We start from the raw sequence: 26,127 nt of genomic DNA on the forward strand, positions 1-26,127 counted from the left end.
TTTCCGTTTTGGCTGTGCTGGGTCTTCGTTGCGGTGTGGGCTTTTCTCTGGTTGCAGTGAGCGGGAGCGCCTCTCTATTTGCAGGGCTCAGGTTTCCCATTTCAGTGGCTCCTCGTGTTGCTGAGCACAGGCTCTAGGGGACACAGGCTTCAGTAGCTGTGGCTCCTGGGCTCTAGAACAGCGATTCAGTAGTTGAAGCACACAGGGCTTAGTTGCTCCACGGCATGTGGAATCTTCCCAGGCCAGGGATCGAACTCATGGCCCCTGCGTTGGCAGGCAGAGTTTTGACCACTGAACTACCAGAGAAGTCCAAGTTTCCACCATTTTTGCTGATTCCTGTTCTGTCTACCAGTCAGACCCCAATCCTGCCTGGGCCTCACCCTTGCATCCTCTACCTTTGCATAGCATCCGTCTAGAATTGACCCACTCTGACCAATCCTGCCTTGAGTTTCTGACTTGTATCTCATCAGCCCAAAGATTGCTGTCCCTCTTCAGTATGCCATCTTCTTAAATGTTCCCAAGGAAGTGCCTACCCCACCCCAAAGAAGCAAGATGGAGGAATCAGGGGATCTTTTCATAGCTTCCTCCAAGTTTAGAGCCCACCAAGCCAAAAATTGCACTGCCACGGGGAATGAGTGTGTATAGAGGAGAGAAATGGTGTTCTATATGCCCCCACTCCTAAGATTCCTAGAGAAAAAAAATTTTATAAGTGCCAAAAATATGGTAGGACTGCCCATGAAATCAGTTATGACAGTTATGAGACGTAAGTCATGGCTCAGTTTGTTCTGAATCTTCTTATCCAGATCCTCACATGGACGATGGGGCTACGGATCTCACTGGAGCCTCTTTCGTAAGGCTGGAGGATCCACTCATACGGCCAGCAGGTTGGTGCTGGTGCATTGGTTCCCACCCACACGAACTTGGCCATGTGTGGACCTCTCAAAGGGATGCCTATGTGTGCTCATGACTTAGTGGCTGGGCTTCCCCAGAGTGAGCTATCCGAGAGAGAAAGAGAAAGTGCACCAGGTGAAGTATCATTTTTATGACCTAGTGCTATGGTCTAATTCATATCAAATTCATATCATATCAATTCAGTTCAGTCTCTCAGTCATGTCTGACTTTTTGTGACCCCCATGGACTGCAGCACACCAGGCTTCGCTGTCCATTACCAACACCCAGAGCCTACTCAAACTCATGCCCATCTTGTTGGTGATGACATCCAACCATTTCATCCTCTGTCATCCCCTTCTCCTCCCACCTTCAATCTTTCCCAGCATCAGGGTCTTTTCAAATGAGATGGTTCTTCGTATCAGGTGGCCAAAGTATTGGAGTTTCATCTTCAGAATCAGTCCTTCCGATGAATATTCAGGACTGATTTCCTTTAGGATGGACTGGTTGGATCTCCTTGCAGTCCAAGGGACTCTCAAGAGTCTTCTACAACACCACAGTTCAAAATCATCAATTCTTTGGTGCTCAGCTTTCTTCATAGTCCAACTCTCACATCCATACATGACTATTGGAAAAACCACAGCTTTGACTAGATGGACCTTTGTTGGCAAAGTAATGTCTCTGCTTTTTAATATGCTGTCTAGGTTGGTTGTAGCTTTTCTTCCAAGGAGCAAGCATCTTTTAATTTCATGGCTGCAGTCACCATCTGCAGTGATTTTGGAGCCCCAAAAAATAAACTCTGTCTCTGTTTCCATTGTTTCCCCATCTATGAAGTGATGGGACCAGATGCCATGATCTTAGTTTTCTGAAGGTTGAGTTTTAAGCCAGCTTTTTCACTCTCCTCTTTCACTTTCATCAAGAGGTACTTTAGTTCCTCTTCGCTTTCTTCCATAAGGGTGGTGTCATCTGTGAATCTAAGGTTATTTTATATTTCTCCCGACAATCTTGATTCCAGCTTGTGCTTCATCCAGTCTAGCATTTCTCATGATATACTCTGCATTTAAGTTAAATAAGTACAGTGACAATATACAGCTTTGACATATTCCTTTCCCAATTTGGAACCAGTCTGTTGTTCTATGTCCGGTTCTAACTGTTGCTTCTTGACCTGCATACAGATTTCTCAGAAGACTGGTCAGGTGGTCTGCTATTCCCATCTGTTTAAGAATTTTCCACAGTTTGTTGTGATTCACACAGTCAAAGACTTTGGTGTAGTTGTTAAAGCAGAAGTAGTTGTTTTTCTGGAACTCTCTTGCTTTTTCAATGATCCAATGGATGTTGGCAATTTGATCTCCGGTTCCTCTGCCTTTTCTAAACCCATCTTGAACATCTGGAAATTCACGGTTCATGTACTATTAAAGCCTGGCTTGGAGAATTTTGAGCATTACTTTGCTAGCTTGTGAGATGAGTGCAATTGTGCAGTATCGTATCATATCAAACCAGTCAATTCTAGAGGAAATCAACCCTGAATATTCATTGGAAGGATTGATGCTGAAGGTGAAGCTCCTATACTTTGGCCACCTGATTTGAAGAGCCAACTCACCAGAAAATTCCCTGCCGATGGGAAAGATTAAAGGCAAAAGGAGAAGGTAGTGACAGAGGATGAGATGGTTAGATAGAATCATTGACTTAATGGACATACATCTGAGCAAACTCCAGGAGGTAGTGAAGGACAGGCAAGCCTGGTGTGCTGCAGTCCGTGGGGTTACAAAGAGTCGGACACGACTCAGCGACTGAACAGCAATTCATAGGCTGAAACGCTAACTTCTGATGTGATGATATTAGTAGGAGAGAGCTTGGGAGGAGCTTAAGCCATGGAATTTGGGCCTTATAAAGGAGGGGGCCCATTCATATCCCATTTGTAGATTCAACCTTTACCCCTCCACCTTAGACGAAAACTTGGGTGAGATCTTGGCTCTTACACTTTTGCTTATCATTCTTTTTTATTATATGCTTATTAAAAATATAACATAAAATTTACTATCATGACCAAGTTTAAGTGTACAGTTCAGTAGTGTTAAGTATATTCACATTGTTGTGAAAGATCTCCAGAACTTTTTCATCTGAAAAAAAAGTTCATCTGAAACTCTACCCATTAAATAGTTCCCATTTCCCCCCTCCTCTCAGTCCCTGGGAATCACCATTCTACTTTCTGTTCCTATGAACGTGACTACTTCGTATATCTCCTATAAGTGGAATCAGACAGCATTTGTCTCTTTGTGGTGAGGGTTTAGTAGCTAAGTCGTGTCTGACTCTTTATGACCCCATGGACTGTAGTCCGCCAGGCTCCTCTCTCCATGGGACTTTCCAGGCAAGAATACTGGAGTGAGTTGCCATTCCCTCCTCCAGGGGATCTTCCCAACCCAGGGATCGAACGTGGGTCTTCTGCATTGCAGGCAGTTTCTTTACTGACTGAGCCACCAGGGACACCCACTTAGCTTAATATCCTAGGGTTCATTCATACTGGAAGATGTGACAGAATTTCCCTCCTCTTGAAAGCTGAATGATATTCCATTGTTTGGATATACCACATTTTGTTTACTTATCCATTTACGGCCTTTTGGTTTGCTTCCACTTCTTGGCTTATTGTGAAGAGCATTCCCATAAACATGGATGTGGAAACATTTTTTATTTTTTAACTCTACTTTCAATTCTTTTGGATTTATACCCAATAGTGGGATTGCTGGATCATTGAATAGTCCTATTTTCAATTTTTTGGAACTCATTTTCTGTAGTGGCTGTACAGTTCCCATTTGGGAAATGAGAACATCTCACCAAGGGTGCACAAGCGTTCTAATTTTCCATATCTTTGCCAATACTTATTGTGTGCTATTTTTATAGTAGTCATCCAGATGAGAATGAGGTATTATTTTGTTGCTATTTTGATATGCATTTTGGCTAGTCATTCTTAAGTAATTCTTACGTCCTTTGGTCATTTTCAGCTACAAGGAACAATCTCATTTTATAAATGTGATAGGCAGAGTAACATCCCTTACCCCGGCAAAAATACCCTAACCACTGGAACCCATGGATGTTTTGCTACCTTATAAGGATGAATGAAGGTTGCAGATGGAATTAAGGTTTCTACAGCCACCCTCCCCCCAACCCCCAGGTTGCCTATGACTTTTCTTGACCTAGAAGAGATGGAAGCTGGGAGGAAATGTATGAGGCAGCAAAGATTATCCTTGTCTAAGGCAGATATAGTATGACCTTTGCATCTTCTGGGTGGGATAGATTTCCAGCGACAATTCTTTCTCTTCTGTAGCAATATGTGGGGTCCCCAAAGTTATCCCCTTGAGCCCTAGGGCAATCCTTATCTCTGGCTGACTGCCTCTCACCCCATTTTCATCTTCTGCAGCTAGTGGTAACCACCATTCTCTTACTGATGAAAGCCCCTCCCCTTAGGCATGAAGCGTTTTAGAACAAGACTTTCCAACAGTTCCAGGGCCAGATGCTTCCCACAGTCCTCTTGGTTCACTGGAATGTTCTGGCATGCTTTCCCCACTCCCCCTAGGGACAGATGTGACATTTTCTCTCCACTACAGAGATAATGTCTTCACTTGGCCACCAGGAAGGCAATTCTAGCCATAGTCTTTGACCTTTCCAAAAACAAAAAATGCTTAAAATACATTAATATGGATGATCTTACCTTCTTGAACTTCTTCTGAACAACAGACTGGATTCATTCTACATTTTCTTATGATGGCTGTTACAAACTACTTTTCTGTTCTTACTTTTTAAAATGTCTCCCAAGTTCATTTTTAGAATAAGTGTTTATAGAGCATATCTACATATAAGACAGTGTGTTTATACAGCATATCTATAGTTAAGCCAGAAATGGTTTCATGCCGTGATAATACGGTAACAGTTGCAATAAATGAAATGTTTCCAAGAACTTGGGAATTTTGATAAATTCACATTTTTGTTTCAGTAATTTGCTTTTTAGAGCTATTTGAACATTTCCCCTAAACTCCTATCCTTCCTGACTTTAAACTCAATATAATGGCACCACGTCTATAGGGGAAAGGAACAGCTTGCAGGTACTCTCAAATAATGCAAATAATGTCAGCCTCTCCCCTTTCCTCTGTATCTTGCCCAAGCTTAAGTTTCTCAAAGAATTTTCACATTATGGGAAGCATAATTGCTGATGTCATTCATGACATAAACTATCATCCTTAATATCAGTTTAAACAACTTTCAAATGCAAGTCCAGGAAGTGAAAACCAAAATTATCTTACAAATGAGAAATTCTCAATAATTTCCCCTTCATTGGTCATCTTTGGAGGAAAGCTCAGAAACTGATCAGCTGTTGACTCTTGGAAGAGAAGGAAGATATCAAAAAATGGGGAGGAGGAAGACGTATGCTTGTGTGCTAAGTTGCATTAGTTGTGTCTGACTCTGTGTGATCCTATGGACTGTAGCCTTCCAGGCTCCTCTGTCCATTGGATTCTCCAGGCAAGAATACTGGAGTGGGTTTCTGTGCCCTCCTCCAGGGTCCATCTCCTGCATTTGCAGGTGGGTTCTTAACCACTATCACCACCTGGGAAGCCCAAAGAAGACTTAATTTTCACTAAATACCATTTTGAGCCTTTTGAATTTTATACTATACTTTCCCAATTCAAAATATTTAATTTTAAAAAGCAATGATTTAAAATTTAAATGATTTACATTTAAAAGTATAAAACAACCATTCTCATGATCAGTGGTACAAGTAGAAGTTACCTTTCGATATTAGAAAACAGAGTTTTAAAAGTTCTGAGGATAAATTGAATTGTGAGTATTAGATTTAGGCCTCACAATTAAGTTAAGCCTGGACAAGTTTTTAGTTTTTCTTCCTCTTTCTGCTCTCAGATTGCTTAATATTTCAACAAAAACAAAGAAGCAACTTGGTTTTTGTGGTTTTGTGGGGAGGGTTTGTACAAAGGCATGTCTTACTGACGGATGAGTCTAGTTTATCATTTGTTGAGATCTGCCATCTCTCAGGCTCTACACTGGGTGCTGGGAGACAAAGGCAAGAGACTTGCGCCTGCCCTGGAGGAGAACTGCACAAGCAAAAGAGAAGGTGGCGCTTTGAAGTCTCAGAGCTATTCTTAGAGGAAGAAGGAAAACTTAGAATGAACACCCAGAGGACGAAAGGAGAACTGGAAGCCAAAATGGAGTCCAGACATGATTCAGAAACCACTACGATCTGAAACCAAGGGCGGCCTAAGGATGTAGAGTGTAGTCAAAACAATCAGTAAAATGGAGCTCTTTTCTACAAGCCAGCTGTCCACACCCAAAGCAAAGTGGAGAACCAAGGCCCCAATTTCCCAAGCAACAGGTCCAGCTCTCAACAGTGATGAAATGATCACCCTGAGCCAAGTCATGTGTATGGAAATTTAAAGGGGTGGTCCTGAGCTCCTAAGCTCCTATAAGACCTTTATAAGCCTCAGTTTTTCTCGTTTGCAAATCAGGAATAATAATCTCTACATTATAAAATTGTTGGGAGGACTTGACCTAGTGTATATAAAAGAACTTACATAATAATATCAGGGGCATATGAATTGCTCAATACATGGCATCTGTTGTCCTTGTTGTTGTTTTGTTACCTGAAAATATAAATATCATAATGGTGGATCCCATGATTTGGATCATTCAATCCTCATTTATACACCTTTCAGGTTGCCTTTCTGTACTACCAATTCTGTGAAACTAAGAACTACATTTCCCAGACTCCTTTGTTCTTAGAGTCTGGGTGCCAGTTAAATTCTACCAGTTAGAGCCAATCACATGAGATTTGGAAGATGGAGGAGGTGGAGGCCATCTTCCTGTTGCTGTTTCTCCCCCAGACAAAGTCACACAGTCGTGAGTAACATGAGGAGACAGGGTGAAGAGGGGCAGGCAGTGGTAGAAGCACCTGCCTGACCTCCAGGTTACAGCTGCATTGGCTTGCTCCTGACATGCACAAATGCTGTCCCCTGATTTCCACTCCCTAGCCCTTTTCAGTGATTTGTATGCATCCAATTCCTGTATTAAAGCTTTATGGGGCAATATACTTATGGTAACGATTCCTATTTCTAGGACTGACTCCTGACTGATTCAGAAATGGGTGTTTTATCTAAAGAAATATCATATGGAGACTTCTGTGAAAGAAGTTATTTCATACTATGGTTCCAAACTTACTTAGACTTAAATTATGAGTTCCCATGTTTAAACCAGTTCAGTGATCTCTTTATTGATGCCATTCTCTTTGACATAATACAGTTAAAGTTTTCTGGGATCCAGAACAGATAACTTTGTATCTATATATCATTTTAAAAGGTAGAGTATATTTTTGTGATGATCATAATCTATCCATTGTCTTTCTTTGTATTGTATGTGGTCAAGAGAAAAATGGTCCCTGAAATAATTTTTTTATCCAATATTTCCTCCTATTTATTTTCTTAGTATTAAGAAACCTAACTTTAACAAAACACTGCTACACCACTACTCTCCCTTAAAGCTAGGTCGTAGCCAAATGACTAAAATTTAGCCAGTTAGATGTAAAAAAAATGTTTGGTAACTTCTGAAAAGTGTCTTTAGAAGGAAGGTACAGAGACTTCTTTGTCCCTTCCTCCTTCCTGTTGGCTGGAGTGTGAATGTGATGACAGGAGCACTGACAGCCATCCTGGGTCATGAGGTAGTACACTAATCATGGCAGAGTAGAAGGGAATCATCTCTGTGACCTACAGAGTTACCACATAGGCCTGGATTGTGCAGCTCCAGATTTCTTTTACATAAGAAAAAAAAATCAACCTCTAACTTTTTAAAGTCACTTTCATTTTGTTGCTGACATGTAGCCAAACATACCCCTACTTAATATAAGTGAAACAGCCAAACTTCTCTTCCTCTCAACCATGGTCTGTTTCTTAGTTTCTAAAAACAAGTGCGTTCACAAAAAAACTGCTCAACTCCTGATACACACCAAGGCATGCTACCCAAAACGCTAATCTGGGTATAAAATTAAAGACTTAAAATGATTTCTCTGAGTCCAATTCAGTGGACACAGTAGTCAAAGTTTGTAAGTCAGATGGATAAATTTGATTTACTCATATTACTCTCAAAATCAAATCAAGGCATCAATTTTAGGTTGAGAGAACAGCAAATGCTCAACCCTAACTGGTGGTCCATTAGGACTAGCGTTATTGATTCAAAATGGCTGAATTTTTATTTAAACTGACACTCTGCTAGTCACACCACGCTGACCACACCACAGTTGACAGCACATCAAGTAGTATAATCTGCTTTGCAGCTCTCTGTTCCAGAGCCCATAGATCAGAGGGTTAAAACACTGGGCAAAGGCAAAGACTCCATAAAGCACCAGATTTAAAGTGAAGAAAAACACTCCACACATCTTTCCCAAACCAATGAATAACAGAGTTGGTATTACGTGCAGGCCCAATTGCACTAAATGAATAAGGACGGTTTTCCTTGCTTTGATATTTGACCTATTAAAGTGGCCAGCCCGTTTCCCTTCTTTGTATATCAGGGAGTAACTTATAAGAATGATAGACAGAAGAAGGAAAAGGAAAACCATGCCAATGGCTCTAGCAGGAATCCCATTCAAGACCACTGGGCAAAGGGGCTCAGATTTTAAAAGAGCAATCTGCGTAGGGCCAGTGCCCTCTATGAGGAAGAGGCAAGCATTCTTCAGTATAATGATGAGCCAAGTCCCAGACAGAATCTTATACTTAACGGAATCTACAAAGGACACAGATGTCAAGGGCCAGCAGATCACCAGGTACGTGTGGGCCGCCATCAAGGCCAGCGTGAAGAGGATCCCTTCTCCAACACTCAGCTGTGCCCCGAACACCATCCAACATACCAGGACAGGGCTGTTGGCCAGGAAGGCTCGCATCCCTTGGAAAACCACCCCCAGGCCACAGTAGGAGGAGATGCACAGCAGGTGGTGACAGAGAAGGATGTATCGAGCCTCTTTCCTCAGTTTTGAATTCTGTGATACGATGGCGATAATGATGGCCGTGATGAACGTGGCGAAGGAGAAAGTCACCACATACACGGAGGCCTTCACGGTTGCTTCCAGCCTCAGCCAATCTGACATGTTGCAGTGCTCAGAAGACAAGTTCATGGTCTTTGGGGCAACCTGGCTCCTGCAGAAGAAAAGAATAAGAAAGAATGAATCTGTGTTCAAGTTTCTTGCGTGGTTTTCTGACTCTCTGACCTTGCGTACAGTTCCAAGGAACAGGCTGCCCATTTTTCGCTATAGGCGATGACAACTTTCAAGAGCATCGCTTCGGACCAAAGAAAGAAGTCATCTACTGTCTCACTTCCTCCAGACCTCCCTCTCCTCCATCAAAGGTGATTGGACTGGGAGTGATGGAGTATCTGTCTCAGGGAAAGTTGTTCTGTAGACCGTGCTGAATCCGTCAGAGTCTGTCTCTTAAAAATCCAACCCAAGGATTCTCAGAGAATGTAGTCCAAGTGTGATGTCATGCAATTGACCTGTCACTCATGTTGGAGTGTAGACAAGAGGAAGAGAGAGACAGAGAGAGGTTGGAGAGGAGCAAAGTGGAACCACAAAAACTCTTGCAAGACAGAGGGCAACCTGGGTTTCTGATTCCACTAAGATGCCTTGCATTTTCTGCCTTCGGTTCTAAAAATATCACACACCCCTGGATTATTTGAGTTAGCTTAAATAGGTTTCTATTCCTTCATTCTGGCTCCTAGAGAGCAAAATACATAAAATGGACCCTGAAGAGGCACAGTAAATGCCAGTAGTTTCCTAAAGGGCAAGTCACAATGGAGATAATGGCAAGTCACAGCTAGACGACTTCCTGAGAATTGCCAATGCAGAAGCTCCTCACGAAATCCCTTGCTGAAGGCATAAGTTTCTTCGTACATACTGTGTTGTCTTTGTTTGTGGAGAATTTGCCCTGTTCTGATGGATTTCTGTGCCATTGTCACGCTGTTGAACTCTAGGCTTTTATTCTCTGGATTCTCCAGCTCTTCAGAGAGGACTAGAAATTGTAATGGTCATTGTCAGGCTTTCTTTTAGCTGCAGATTTTTCCATCAAAATTTTACCCTAGAACCTGTCAATAACAAACTGGAAAATGCACACCTGCCTGTATTAAATGCCTCCTTCTAAATCCCTCGCTCCCAGAACACACAGAGCACCACCAGAGAAACAGAGAGCCCCCAGAGCAACTGTGTGAAGACCCCGCAGAGGGCCCACTCCACCCCTAGCCTGGGGGAATCACATGAACTGAGCTCTAAGCCTAGATTTGCTGCCAGTGCGGAATATGACTTTGGATGGTGAACTCACTTTACTTCTCTGGTCCTGGGTTCCTTAAATCACAGCCAGGCAGCATCACCAAGCTCCGCATCCTTTCTCTACAGTCACAGAGTCAACCTCACACACATCCTCAAGGGCACTGGAGTATCTGGGCTTATACCTTACTCTTGAGAACAAGACTGCCCCACCTCTACCCCTAGAACATCCTCCTCTTACTCCCCATCTCACTAACTTGAATAGAAACCTTGGCTCTCTAGGACAGGCCTGCCTTGCCTTGCCAGGCCCCCTCCCAAGACCTGAGACCCAACCTCTGATCCCTTTGAGGGAGTAAAGTCCTGCTGAGAGGACTACGGACAGACTAAAGCCTGGACTAGATTTGAAGGGCCTTAATACCATTCTAAGAGTTCAGATTCATTTTGTAGGCAATAAGGAGGCTTGCATGATTAAAATTAAGAGCAGCACTTGCCCCAAGTTGGAAGCCAATAAGATATGCCCACTTCTGCTTACAGAGCAGTATTTGATAGGAACTCTAAAGAGCCTCTTGATGAAAGTGAAAGAGGAGAGTGAAAAAGTTGGCTTAAAGCTCAGCATTCAGAAAACTACGATCATGGCATCTGGTCCCATCACTTCATGGCAAAGAGATGGGGAAAAAGTGGAAACAATAACTGACTTTATTTTGGGGGGCTCAAAAATCACTGCAGATGGTGATTGCAGCCATGAAATTAAGAGACGCTTACTCCTTGGAAGGAAAGTTATGACCAAACTAGACAGCATATTAAAAAGCAGAGGCATTACTTTGCCAGCAAAGGTCCATCTAGTCAAGGCTATGGTTTTTCCAGTGGTCAGGTATAGATGTGAGAGTTGGACTATAAAGAAAGCTGAGCACAGAAGAATTGATGCTTTTGAACTGTGGTATTGGAGAAGACCCTTGAGAGTCCCTTGGACTGCAAGGAGATCCAATCAGTCTATCCTAAAGGAAATCAGTCCTGGGGGTTCATTGGAGGGACTGATGTTGAAGCTGAAACTCCAATACTTTGGCCACCTGATGCGAAGAGTTGACTCATTGGAAAAGACCCTGATGCTGGGAAAGATTGAGGGCAGGAGAAGAAGGGGATGACAGAGGATGAGATGGTTGGATGGCATCATTGACTCAATGGACATGAGTTTGAGAAAACTCTGGGAGCTGGTGATGGACAGGGAGGCCTGGCGCGCTGCGGTTCATGGGGTCGCAAAGAGTTGGACACAACTGAGCGACTGAACTGAACTGCTGAGCAGGGGGCTTCCCTGGTGGTTCAGACAGTAAAGAATCTGTCTGCAATGAATGAGACCTGGGCTCGATCCCTGGATTGGGAAGATCCCTTGGAGAAGGAAATAGCAACCCACTCCAGTATTCCTGCCTGGAGAATTCCCATGAACTTGGCAGTCTACAGTCCATGGAGTTGCAAAGAGCTGGACATGACTGAGTGGCTAACACTCACTAACGCTCACTCACTCTGCAGAGCAGGCAACTTGCAAGGCAGAAATGTGCTCAATGAAGGCAGTACAACCATACCAAAGGGCTTCGAATACTCTTTTAAACACATGAAATCTCCAGGAGGGCTGCAACTCTGCAAAGTCAGCAAGGGCAACAATATTGGCTTTAATTTATTTATGAGATTTCAAGAAGATCAGCAATATATTCAGGATCATGCAGCCAGAAAGAATCTCCCAGTCTCCAGATTCATATTTCCTTCTCGGAGGTATATTTGCATATCAAGAACCCACAGCTACCAAACCCATATAATCAGCCCTCATCTTTACATACAACCTCCACTTAATGACAGTTCTTAAAGTCCTTTCCTTCTGGAGTTCTAAAATGGGGAATAACTGTTTCTTTCTAGCCCAAAATGCTACTTTGGCTTCAGTTTTGAAATAAGACACTGAAGCTAAGAGACTTCAGCAAAGAATTACGTTATGTCCACAACTGTCCTGAAAAAAAAAATCAGAATCAGCCATCACCCCTCCCTACCCAAATCCTGTAGGAAGCAGATGTGTGCAAGGGCTGGAGTGGGTCCATACAGGACCAGCAAAGCACCTGGGTCTCGTCCTAAAAGCCCTGCTCAGGACCAACCCCTGAGAGCAACATGCTGCCCTCAGCAAGAGACTGAATCCACAAACAGATGTAGCCAGACCATATATAAAAACACAGCTCTCACCTACCACCTGCAGCACCCTGCCCCCAAACCAAGCCCTTATCTATGGTAACTGGCCATGGAAGGCAGCCTGCCTGTGACACGTCAGACTTGGGGAAAGTTGGATGGTTTTCTCTGACAATACAGGAAGCCAACCAGCAACTTCTATGAAATCCAAACAGCCAGCCTTGGTTAACAGCTGCCAACTTCTCTAATTTTTGTCCCTGCTTCCAACTTAGGACCAAGTAGAAGCCAAATATGCACCCCTAACTGATCACATGGGGCTTCCCTGGTAGCTCAGCAGTAAAGAATCTGCCTGCCAATGCAGGAGAAGTGGGTTCAATCCCGGGTTAGGAAGATCCCCTGGACTAGGAAATGGCAACCCACTCCAGTATCCTTGCCTGAGAAATCTCAAGGACAGAGGAGCCTGGTGGGCTACAGTCCATGGGGTCACAAAGAGTCGGACGTGACTGCGTGACTATAAATGACAACAATAACAACCGATCACATAGGATGCCCCACTTCCCGTTGGCCACCTCCCGCTTCCCTAGGCCCACAGTCCCCCACTCAGGGTACTGAAACCCTCCCTTGTTCCCATCAGAGAGCTCTCCCACTCCTCTGCCTGTCTGTGGTTCTCCGCCAAAACGCGGGCAACGGTGGCATCGAGAAGCCGGAACTTACTTACTTTCAGGAAGCTGAGGACAACTTCTCTTGGGTCCAGCTAGACTCCTCTCCCCGCCCAACCCAGAACCTGCATCCGGGAATTTCTAAAGGAGGAAAAGTCTCCGCTCTCTGAGGCGGAGACAGCATTTCCTTCCTGGGTGCCCACTGTCAGTCAGGCAGCGTCTGCCAAGACTAGGGCCAGTGTCAGACTTATTGCCAAGGAGAAGGCTGCATGAGCTGAAAACAAACTTCAGAAATGATCTCAGCAGCGAATGGCTGCTGACAGAAGGCCAATAAGAAAAAGTGGATGCTTCCAGAATGGCCCCCAAAACCTTCCCAAATGAGACCTCCTTTCCCACAATAAACCCGCAACCTTCTCTTTAAACATGTCTTCCCCTTTGCTCTAACTGCAGCCTTACTTCTTTGGTACTTTAAAAATCACTTCCGTCTGTGAAGCTTCTGTGATCGCCTCTGTTTTTCTTCTCTAAGCGGGCAGGAAGGAAGGGAGGGAGCCCGTATTTACTGAACACCGGGCACTTGATATCAAGAGTAAGCACTTAGTATTAGCTGTGAGCATTCACCATCTGGTAATGGCTCCCAGAGGTGCCATGGGGAACTGCGTGAAATCACAAAGCCATGAAGGTATATCTTGTGACTTCTAAAGACAGGAGAATCACATATTTTTCTAGTGAGTGCTTTCCCACACAGTTAACTTTTGTTAACCTGCACCCCCCCCCCAAACTTTTTTTTTAATAAAAAAGGAAATCCTCCAGCTTCCTTCCCCAATTTTTTTCTGATTAAAACTTTGATCTACAGACATTCTTCTAAGCACTGCTAAGATTCCTTAATCCAGAGACCTTGCTTTAATGGAAACATGACCTTTCCTTAATGCTCAAAAACACTTCTTAAAAAATGACATGCACCACACACCTACTATCAATTAATCTTTGACAAAGGAGGCAAGAGAAAAGACAGTTTCTTGGGCAAGTGACTTTGGGAACACTGAACAGCTGCATGTAAATCAATGAAAGTAGAAAATTCCTTCACACCATACACAAGGTAGCTTGCAGACTTAAATATAAGTAACAACACCATAAAACCTCTAGAAGAGTCATAGCAATACTTTCTTAGGCTGCTCTCCCAAAGCAAAAGAAATAAAAGCAAAAATAAACAAATGAGGAATTTCATGGGGGTCCAATGCTTAGGACTCCAAACTTCCACAGCAGAGGGCATGAGATGATCCCTGGTAAGGGAACTAAGATCCTACAAACTGCACTGCACAGCCTCCCCTCCAAATTTTTTAAAAAATAATAAAATAATGACACAATCAAACTTACATGCTTTTGCCAGCAGAGAAAACCATAAATAAAACAAAAAGACAATCTATGAACTGGGAGAAAGTATTTGCAAACCATGTGACAAATAAGGGCTTAATTTCCAAAATATACAAACACCATACAGCTCAGTATAAAACAAACAAGCCAATCAAAAATGAGCAGAAGAACTAAACAGACATTTTTTTTAAAGACACACAGATGGTCAACAGGTACATGAAAAGATGCTCAGCATCACTAATTATGAAAGAAATGCAAATCAAAACCACAATGATTTGCCTCACACGGGTCAGAACAGCCATCATCAAAAAATCTACACATAACAAATTCTGGAAAGGATGTGAAGAGAAGGACTGCAAACTGGTGCAGGCACTATGGAGAACAGTATGCTGCTGGTTCAGTCACTAAGTCATGACTGACTCTTGCAATCCCATGGACTCTAGCCCACCAGGCTCCTCCGTCCATGGGATTCTCCAGGCAAGAATACTGGAGTGGGTTGCCATTTCCTTTTCCAGGGGCTCTAACTGACCCAGGAATCAAACCTGGGCCTCCTGCATTGCAGGTGGATTCTTTACCAACTGAGCTATGAGGGAAGCCTGGAGAACACTATGCTGCTGCTGCTCCTAAGTCGCTTCAGTCGTGTCCGACTCTGTGCAACCCCATAGACACAGCCCATCAGGGTCCTCTCCCTGGGATTCTCCAGGCAAGGACACTGGAGTGGGTTGCCATTTCCTTCTCCAGGGACAACACTATGGAGGTTCCTTAAAAATCTAGAGTTGTCATATGATCCAGCAATCCCCCTCCTGAGCATATATCTGGAAAATGCTTACTATAATTCAAAATAATACTAATCCATGTATCTAATGTTCACTGAAGCACTATTTACAATAGCCTAGACATGGGTGCAACCTAATGTCCAGTAACAGTTGGATGGATAAAGAAGATGTGGTATATATCTACAAGGGTATATTACTCATCCATAAGAAATAATGAAATCCTGCCATTTGTGGCAACATGGGTGGACCTAGAGATTATCATATTAAGTGAAGAGAAAAACAAATATCATACGGTATTCCTTCTAAGCAGAATCTAAAAAGAAATGATACAAACAAACTTACTTATAAAACATAAACAGATTCATAGACATAGGAGACAAGCTTGTGGTTACCCAAGGGGAGAGCAAAGGAAGGGAATGAATCAGGAGCTTGGGATTGACAGATACACACTGCTCTATGTAAAATAGGTAAGGCACAAACACCTAGTGTATAGCACAGGGAACTGTATTCAATATCTTATAATAGACTATAATGGAAAAAAATTTGAAAAGGTATACACACACACAAACACAGACACATATACATGTATAATTGAATCACTCTTCTGGTCACCTGGAACTAACAGAACATTGTAAATCTACTCTACTTTAATAATAATAAAAAAAATTTTGCGCTCACATCTTTATGGAATACCTTGAGATTTTGAAACACCAGGCAGCCCATTCACAAGGGCAGGTTGAAACAAATCTCCAGACCTGGAATATAAACAAATACTCAAGAAGTATTGGAAAGAAGGTTGCTCATAAAAATGCTCATGAAGCTCTTTCATTTTACAACTTAGATATTGATAGATGTGTGTGATCCAACTTATTACAGAAATGGTGATATCTGTATGAACAAAGAGGACACAAATTAATGACAGATCTCACTGTACTATGTACATCTATGTACTATGAAAACAGAAATAAAGCATGGGGGTCATTCCAGAATTTCAGAAAAAGATTATGCAATGCTAACTATAATGGTATCATATGAAAATAGCATTTTCATAAATCATAGAAATTTAAGTAATGAATGTATATGAAATTAAAATACACTGGTTAAAATAAAACAGGCATTCAATTCTACTTGGATGGAGCTCTCTGCATTGACATGGGACTAGCCAAGGAACAAAACTGGTAGAGATGAACAGTTACTCAATAGGTTAGTGAATTCCAATTGCCTATGTGCATAGATCAAGAGCTGCAGATATTCAGAAACTAACACAGGTCAAGGCTCTGGGATTAGGGCATTTACACAATCCTGAATCTTCTGGCAGGTAGTAAATAATTGGCCTTTCTCCTTTCCTGCCTGTTTCTCTGGATGCCAAAGGTCAACACAATGTCTATAAACCACAAAAAGCAAGCAGCAATCTAAATAATGCTGAGAAAATGATTCTCAATAGTACTTCTCAGAATCTGAAAGGATCTTTGTCCTTGGTCTATCAGTTTCTATTAATAACACGAGTTCACCTTGTGGCATTCACTTTTGAAATATGCTAAAGCTTTCTTTTTAATTTTTTTAAACTGATTTATTTATTTTAATTGGAGGCTAATTACTTTACAATATTGTGGTGATTTTATTGTTACATTGTTACAATTATTAAGCTAGATGCAAGTTAACGTACCTGTATATGACTTCAGCATTATTAAAGCTTATAAAATAACATATAACAGCCACAATGGTGAATTTTGGGTTTGCTAGCAGGCAGCCCTCCACTCCATAGTCTATGGTTTCCTTTCTTTGCACAGTTAATGATAATTGCCCCATCCTAAGCAATAAATACACTCTTTCTGTCTCAGACAACCACACCTGGCTTTAGCAGTGAACTAGATGTTTTATCAGTACAATCTTGGCAAAGCTGCAATCAGCAGCTTTCATGAAATGCTTTGGTTTTCTCTCTCTGATTCGGCCTTGGGGATGATCATAAACTTTCTGTCAGACTGGATTTCACTACTCCAAATTAAAGTACAATTGAATTTTAACTAGTCTTACTAAGCTTTTTTTGTATGGTGTGATTGGTTTTATGGAAAAAGAACTCCTTAGGTTTTGAAATCTACATATAATAAACATTACTGGGTTAAGGTAGTTTTTATTCTTTAAAAAAAAAAATATTTAAGGCATGTGAGATCTTACTTCCCTGATCAGGGACTGAACCTGTGCCCCCTGCAGTGGAAGCTTGGAGCCTTAATTACTGGATCAGCAGGGAAGTCCCAGTATTCTTACCTTTATCAGATATCTTTGCACAATTCATATTATACATGTCACTCAAAATCAACTCTCTAGACCTGAAAACTGTATTAACTATAAGATTTTAAACAAATCTAAAAATTGAAAGTGAAAATTCATGGAATGTCTTAATTGTTTCCCTGTTCTGAGAACTTGGTATCATTTATGAGAAAGATGGCAAAAACATGGACGTTTCAAATATTTTACGTTGAAGAATATATATGAAACCACAAACCTTTAAAATAAAGACAGGTGAGTTCCCTTCTCCTTTTCCCAAAAGGAGGTTCTAGAGGAGGTATTCTTTCTTCTCTTGCATGAAAAGTCAGGGTGGGAGATGTTGCGATGAATCCCCGGCAATACAGACATGGGGCTAGCAGGGAAAACCTCCTAGAAAAAGTAAGGGCATCAAAACCTTTAATAAGCCTGTTTGAGAAAAACAGAAAGCTGTAAAGAATCCTTCGATGTGTGTGTGCATGTTAAGTCACTTCAGTCATGTCCAACTCTTTGCAACGCTATGGACCGTAGCCCGCCAGTCTCCTCTGTCCATGGAATTCTCCAGGCAAGGATACGGGGGTGGGTTGCCATGCCATGCCCTCCTTCAGGGGATCTTCCCAACCCAGGGATCAAACCCATGATTCCTGCATCTCCTGCATTGGCAGGTGGGTCTTTATCACTAGTGCCACCTGGGAAGCCCAAAGAAGGCCTCTAGAAAACTACAACTGCTAAAAAAAAAAAAACAAATAAACAAACAAAAACAGGCTGGCACTGTGGACAGGAGGTGAGGGCAAACCTGATAAAGACAAACTTATAGATGATACAGAGGAAGAATCAGTCAGAAAAGTATCTGGTTTAGGAAACACATGAAGGGTAAAGTTAGCTAGATCTAGATACTGGCCAGTTTTAGAGTTTGGCTCAACTAGGAGGATTTCCACATCCATGGGCTCCAGGAACCTATCCATGGGGTCCTCGTGCATGTGTGCTGCTGTAGCAAATTCTGCCAAAGCATCAGGTTCCATCACTATTTCCTGGTTATTGCCAATTTTACCCTACTTGAGTATTTACCTTGTTTCAGACTGTCAGCCTGCCCCGCGCACAAATGTGTGTCTGCCACTTAATTTAGGTCTTGACTTTCTAGATTCCCAGTCTCAGAACAATGGATATTATTTCTGGATGATCCAGGACTGATGCCCACATGTGACCACTTGCTTTTTTCAGAGTTACCAGTGATGCTATGTAAATCCCCACCTGGTCCCCAAGGAAATGTGACCTGGTCAGAAGGCAAATGTACCTACAGGAGGAAGTGCAGTCTCCAGATCAGAGGATCATAGGTGATAATAGAGATGAACCAAAATGACTTACAAATAGATGAGAAAACAAGAGAAGCTAAAGGGGCAAAGGAGAAAAGCAAAGATATAGCCATTTGAATGCAGAGTTCCAAAGAATAGCAAGGAGAGATAAGAAAGCCTTCCTCAGGAATCATTGTAAAGAAACAGAGGAAACCAATAGAATGGGAAAGATTAGAGATCTCTTCAAGAAAATTAGAGATACCAAGGGAACATTTCATGCAAAGATGGGCTCAATAAAGGACAGAAATGGTAGGGACCTAACAGAAGCAGAAGATATTAAGAAGAGGTGGCAAGAATACACAGAAGAACTATACAAAAAAGATCTTCATGACCCAGATAACAATGATGGTGTGATCACTCACCTAGAACCAGACATTCTGGAATGCTAAGTCAAGTGAACCTTAGGAAGCATCACTTCAAACAAAGCTAGTGGAGGTGATGGAATTCCAGTTGAGCTATTTCAAATCCTAAAAGATGATGCTGTGAAAGTGCTGTACTCAATATGCCAGCAAATTTGGAAAACTCAGCAGTGGCCACAGGACTGGAGAAGGTCAGTTTTCATTCCAATCCCAAAGAAAGGCAATGCCGAAGAATGTTCAAACTACCACACAATTGTACTCATCTCACATGCTAGCAAAGTAATGCTCAAAATTCTCCAAGTCAGGCTTCAACAGTACGTGAACTGTGAACTTCCATATATTCAAGCTGGATTTAGAAAAGGCATAGGAACCAGAGATCAAATTGCCAACATCCACTGGATCATCGAAAAAGCAAGAGAGTTCTAGAAAAACATCTACTTCTGCTTTATTGACTTTGCCAAAGCCTTTGACTGTGTGGATCACAACAAACTGTGGAAATTCTAAGACACAGAGATGGCTTGCTGATAAGATTAAGGTGTCTCTTTGTATAACATCAGGAAATGACTAATTTGATCCTGGTAACGTAAACCATGGAAACCAGTCAGCATATTTGTGGGTTCAGCAGAGAGGATATTGTTATAACAGCTGAAAATAGATAACGTAAACCATGGAAACCATTCAGTGTATTACAGTATCCTCAGCAGAGAGGACACTGTAATAACAGCTGAAAATAAAAGGATGCCTGGGGCTTCCCTGGTGATCCAGTAGCTAAGACTCTGTGCTCCCAATGCAGGGTGACCAGGTTCGATGCCCGGTTGAGGAACTAGATCCCATACACCACAACTAAGAGTTGCATGCCACAACTAAGACCTGGAGCAACCAAATGAATAAAAATAAATGTTTTTGAAAAAGAAGAAGAAGGATACTTGTTCCCTGGGAAGCAAAAAAAAAGCAAAGGCCAAGAGCAAAGAAGCAAAGGGGCCTTGATTAATGTAATATCCTGATCCACTCAACGTACCTCCCGCAAGCTGAGATATTCACAAGGCTGCCACAGTATTATCGTTTCGGTAGTGTAGTGGTCATATTTCCGTAGTGTAGTGGTTATCACATTCGCCTGACACAGTATTATCATTGTATTCAGTATCTACCACGTGCCAGAGTACTATGTAAAATGTTCATAGTTAGCTATCTGGAAAAATAGGACAGAATTGCAGGGCAATTAAGCTTGTGAGCCCCAACTTCTGAGACTGTACTCTAGGGCCTGTGAGCCTCAACTACTGAAGTCCATGTGCCTAGAGCCCGTGCTCTGCAAAAAAAGAAGCCACCGCAATGAGAAGCCTCTGTAGCACAAGGAAAAGTAGCCCCGCTCGGTGCAACTAGAGAAAGCCCGTGTGCAGCAATAAAGACCCATTGCAACTAAAAATAGTAAATAAATAAGTAAAATTAATTTAAAAAGAAAAGAAAACATCCCATTTTTAAAAAAAAGAAAAATAAGACAAAATCCCTATGTTTGTGGAGCTCACAGTCTTTTAAGAAAAACAGATACATAAGCAAATAGTTTTAATACTATGAGTTAAGAGCTTGAATTCAAAGTGTCATGGAAACCCAGAGGAGGGAGTCTAATCTTCCCAGAAGCATCAGGGAAAATTCTCATAGGCAACACCCCTAGAAATTAATAAAGATTCATCTATTCAACTAGCTGGCCTTCCATTTATTCATCATGGATGTGTTGAGTACTTCCGATCATTCTAGATGCTGTGCGTATGATACTAAACAAGACAAACAAGGTTCCTCCCGGAGTGGCACTTATTTAATCCATTCCTGTGGGAGGGAGTGGATGACATTACCGAGAAACACAGAATGTTCCCTTCAGACCACCCAATATCCACCCTCTGGCCTCATTGCCTCTCCCACATGTATTTTCCGAATGAGACCAGAGTGCCTTGGCCTCTCAAACGAGAGCATTTTGATCCTTTTGGTAAGTACAGCTCTCACTGTGACACAGAATTGCCAGTTCATTTCTTCCTATCTCAGTGAGACTACTTTCAGAAGTGCCGGATCAGATAAAATCAAGTTTCTGAAAATGCAGAGCTGGGAATCAATTTCAAGCAGAAATAGAAGTGAGTCATGGGATACCCAGGCTGCCATGAAATTTCCTTACCTTCTTTCACCAGTGGAAGTCTCTTCTGCCAGTGGAAAAAGTTCTCTTTTCTAGGATAAAGTATGTGGAAGAGCAGCAGGAGTTTCTTCATGAATTGTGGGAAGAACTCCTGATACCCAGCATCCAACAGAAGTGAAGCCAGGGACGTACTCCACTTTGATTTCTCCCTGCTCCCTGAGTCTTCAGACCTGGGGTCCCTTCTGTGGTGCCTACAGCCAGTGTCACACTGTGATTCAGGGTGCCGAGAATGCTGGGGACTCTCTAGGGTGGCCACTTCCTGAAGGAACACTCAGCACCCTCTGTCCAAGAAGGAAGTGGCGGAACAGGGCCAGCTCCTCCCTTTCTGCCCACAGAGGCTCCGCTGCAAAGAGACACACGTGCTCTGTACCCCATATGGTATTGGGACCCCCTTCATAGTGTTGAAAGGTGACAAGTGAAAATGTCTCTAGAGAAAGCTAAAATGTTTCCCACCCTAACATTAGGGGAAAATTCTAACCACTGGAACTGGTGGTTTCAAACCAGACTAACCTTCAAAGATCTCAGATTACGCCTTTAGAAATGACCACAATTTCATAACAGAGGCAAGAGAAAGACAGTTATAAACTTCTGCAAAGCACAGTTGGTATCACTGTGAAAACTCATAGTTTCTGTTTGCCAACACGTCTGCTTTAATCTCTCAAGCAATTAATTGCATCACAAGTGTTATGTGTCAACTTTTCCTTATATTTAGAGTTTTCATTTGTAAAATTTATTCAAATCATGCATGCTTGTTGTCAAAAATGAAAAATGCAGACAAACCTAAAAAGCAAGATTTTTAATTCCCCATATTCCTGCCACTTGAAGATAACCTCCGTTGGCACTTTGGTGTATATCCTTCCAGACATTTTTCTGTGTTTAGGTGGATCTTGGTGTGAGCTTCTCAACACCCATTCCATGCCGCACCATTGTGGAACATTCACACAGTTTTCTTGGGATTTGCCCACTCTCAGCCCCAATGTAGATCCTGATTTGACTAAACGAAATTACCATCTTCTCATGCTCTTGCCACAGTGTTTTAAGGACCAGCATCTAACCCAGACCTAAGTCATCAATAAGGCTCTTCCCTGACCACAAGGAAAGTCACGTGATCTAGATGATCCAATTAGAGGGAAGCCTAGGACTCTCGCTAAAGGGCAGGGTGGAGGTAGGGGAGACGCTCACTCACTCCTTCTCTGGGTTTGGACTCAGAGACCTGGGAGCTGTTGGCAACCTTCTTGCCTCCACAAGACAAACCAGCTCTCAGTGAAGTAGATGCTTCGGAGGTTAAAAAAGAGAGAAAAAGAAACTAGGTTTTCAAAGAGCTTTCCGAGCTGCTAAGTTAAGCTAACACCCAAATCTGTCTTACTTCTGGAGTCACTAGTTAGATGAACCAATAAATTTGCTTGTTGAAATCAGTTTAAATTGAATTTTCTGTGACTTGTAACTGAGTGTACCCATCTCAATATTTTTATAAAAGTGAGGCCATATTGAACATACTATTTATAACTTCCTATTTTAAAATATGTCATAATCATCATTCATTTTCAAGATAAATATACTTTTTTTTACAAAATTATTAATTGCTTCAGAGTAACCCGTTGTATGGACAGATATTAAATTAAATATCTAGTCTCTTATTGTGAGGTATTTATGTCATTTCCAGGTTTTTCCATGTTATATAAACAGTTCTGTGTTGAGTCTCCTAAATATTAGAAAACACAGTTATTTCCCCAGGACATGTTTCTAATGTAGAATTTCTGAGTCTGTCCTTTTTTGAAAGATTTTTGATTCATATTGCCAGATGGCTCTCCCAAAAGGTTATTTTATTTATATTTCAACCAACAGAGCAGAGAATGCCAAAAAAACTCCCTCACTTCTCCCAGCCCAGAACACTCAACATACATAAAGTTTCAACACAAAGGCTCCATGTGATAAATGGTAATTCATTGCTGTTTTAATTTGCATTTTTAAAAACCATATACTGTGCTTGGAGGATTTTTCCCATATATTTATTTGCTTATAGTATTTCTCCTTTTCTGAGTTGTCACTGATATCCTTTGCCCATTTCATCTAGAGCATTTGTTTATTTCTTCCATGTGTAGGAGCTATTAATATATCGAGTTTACTAAGCATTGATCTATTATATATGTTGCAAATAGTTTTCACGGCACACCATGTGCCTTTTCACTTGCATATGGTATTTTTGACGGTTCTGAAGTTTTAAATTTTAGTTTATCAATCCTTCCCTTTGCTGTTTCTGCCCTTTTTGTATCATTCTTTAATCAGAGAACTTGCAGTCCTCCAGCCTCAGCCTCTGCTCGTAAAAATGATCTTGGCATAATCACACTGATGCTCAGGGTGCCCAAGATCCTGTCCCCTTAGGAGGCAGCTGGGACACTGTCTGCATCCCTCCATCCCTGACTGCTTCTTCCTGCCTCCCTCGCAGACGTGGTTTGTGATTAAAGTACAGCCAACAGCATGAGAGCTGATGTGATATGTGCAACTTCAAGGTTGTTCTCTTTAGAAAGGGAAATGTGTTCTCCTTAGATTTTCACTTCTTGCTTAGGTTGGAGTGAATAAGTGACAGTAATCATGCAGATGAGTGCAATACCTAGGAAGTTCAGAACTACAAGCCAGGAGGCTCCAGGGTCCCCGACACTGGGGAATGTCCATATCTCCTAGACTATTAATACTTAAAAGTGGACTGTTTTGTAAATGAGAAATTGAACTTCTGTTAGGTGTAAGCCACAGTTTGGGGTCTTTATTACAGTCAAACCCATATTCTAAATTAAATGGTAATGCATGACCCCATTTTACACACATACATACACAGACTCAATGAACATGAATTCGAGTTAACTCCGGGAGATGGTGAAGGACAGGGAAGCCTGGCATGCTACAGTACATGGGGTCACACAGACTCGAACACAGCTGAGCAACTCAACAACAATACACAATCACTCACACCAGCATAAGAGAAGATAAAGAAAATGACATACCAAACTGTTAACATTAGTTCAGGGAATGAGACTGTAGGAATTTGGGGGATAAATTATGAATTTTTAATCCAGGTTGTTTTGACTCAATAACTTACATTACCCAAGGTGGTTAAACACTTTCTTTTAACAGCCCTTTTTCATGTAAAGTCACAGCCCTAGACAGAATGGGTAGAAGAAAAGTGTAATTGAGGAACGGGTGCAAGAATATGACAGGTGGAATAGTCTAGTTCTAACAGAATTGGTTGAGTCTGGAACTATATCATTAATAACGAATGTGTATTTTATAACTACTCTGGACCAATATTCAATGACATCATCATATTTCTTTTTAGATTTCTATTTTTCTCTTTTTTACAGGTTACCAGGACTTTCTACTGGATCCTAAGATATAATATATAATATGTAACTCAGCAGGGCTTCTCTGGTGACTCAGATGATAAAGAATCTACCTTCAATGTAGGAGATCTGGGTTCAATCCCTGAGGTGGGAAGATCCCCTGGAGGAGGAAATGGCAACCCACTCCAGTATTCTTGCCTGGGAAATCCCATGGAGAGAGGAGCCTGGCAGGCTACAGTCCATGCGGTCACAAAGAGTCAGACATGACTGTGTGACTAACACTTTCACTTTCACACATGTATCTCAATACACAATGTTTCCCTTGTAAAAGGAAAAATATTCAAAATCCTTTCAATATACATGTGACAAAAATTCTTATATTTAAAAAAAAATTCCTTGTAAATTTTATTCATTCACGTGCACCTACAGATATTTAAATAAGCTATGTTTTTAAAATATGTATATTTGTCACTCTCACTCATAGAAAAAAATCCAGAAGGACACACAGCAAATTGATAATAACGGTTATTCTCCAGTAAGGTATCAGGTTACCTTTGGGAGAAGTAAGAGCTAGAGGAAACCGACTTTTTTTACTGAAGTGTAGTTGATTTACAATGTTGTCTTAGTTTCCGGTGTACGGCAAAGTGATTCAGTTCTGTATATATATTCTTTTTCAGATTCTTTCATATTATAGGTTATTACAAGATATTTTCAGATTCTTTCATATTATAGGTTATTACAAGATATTAAATAGAGTGCCCTGTGCTACATAGTAGGACCATTGTTTATTTTACATATATAGTAGTACATTTCTGTCAACCCCAAACTTCTGATATATCCCTCCTCTTGCCTTCAGTAACCATACATTTGTTTCCTCTGTCTATCAGTCTGTTTCTGTTTTGAAAATAAGTTCATTTGCATCATTGTATAATGTTTTCTAGGTTCTACACATAGTAACCTCATATGACATTTGTCTTTCTCTGTCTGACTTACTTCACTTATGATAATCTCTTAAGTCCATCCATGTTTCTGCAAATGGCGTTATTTCATCCTGTTTACAGCTGAGTAATATTCCATTGTGTATATACACCATATCTTCTTTACCCATTCATCTGTCTGTGGACAGTTATGTTGCTTCCATGTCTTGGCTATTGTAAATGGTGCTGCTATGAACATTGGGGTGCACGTATCTTTTATGATTAAAGTATTCATTTTTTCTAGATTTATACTCAGGGATGGAATTTCTGGATTCTACAGTAGTTTTATTTTTATTTTTTTAAAGGAATTTCCATACTGTTTTCCACAGAGGTTGCACAAATTTACATTTCCACCAACATCTGACTTTTTGTTGGTTTATATTGCTTATATTGTTTGTACTTTTATAATGAGGCTGAATTCATATACTGAGTGCATAATGGAAAACAGTACAAAAGTTTTAAATAAAGACTAGGAAAAATAAACCAACAAATTCTTTAAATG

At 41.4% G+C, this 26,127-nt stretch overlaps 1 protein-coding gene across 4 annotated transcripts; it reads right to left on the bottom strand.

The window, feature by feature from the left end:
- Positions 1 to 5,737: 5,737 nt before the first annotated feature.
- Positions 5,738 to 21,509, bottom strand: GPR148 (G protein-coupled receptor 148). 4 transcript variants are annotated; one of them, XM_065927615.1, is made up of 4 exons: positions 21,296 to 21,509; positions 17,665 to 17,816; positions 15,855 to 15,916; positions 5,738 to 9,074 (listed from the first exon to the last, which is right to left on the bottom strand). In XM_065927615.1, the coding sequence occupies exon 4, from the start codon at positions 9,050 to 9,052 to the stop codon at positions 8,135 to 8,137; it is 918 nt and encodes a 305-aa protein (XP_065783687.1). In that variant the 5' UTR covers positions 9,053 to 9,074; positions 15,855 to 15,916; positions 17,665 to 17,816; positions 21,296 to 21,509; the 3' UTR covers positions 5,738 to 8,134. The 4 variants fall into 4 exon arrangements, with proteins under 4 accessions (XP_065783687.1, XP_065783686.1, XP_065783688.1 ...); XM_065927614.1 differs by having other exon boundaries at positions 15,840 to 15,916; XM_065927616.1 differs by lacking the exon at positions 15,855 to 15,916.
- Between the last annotated feature and the right edge of the window lie 4,618 nt (positions 21,510 to 26,127).

The sequence above is a fragment of the Muntiacus reevesi genome, chromosome 3 (genome assembly GCF_963930625.1).
Source record: "Muntiacus reevesi chromosome 3, mMunRee1.1, whole genome shotgun sequence".
In the NCBI taxonomy this organism is placed as follows: domain Eukaryota; kingdom Metazoa; phylum Chordata; class Mammalia; order Artiodactyla; family Cervidae; genus Muntiacus; species Muntiacus reevesi.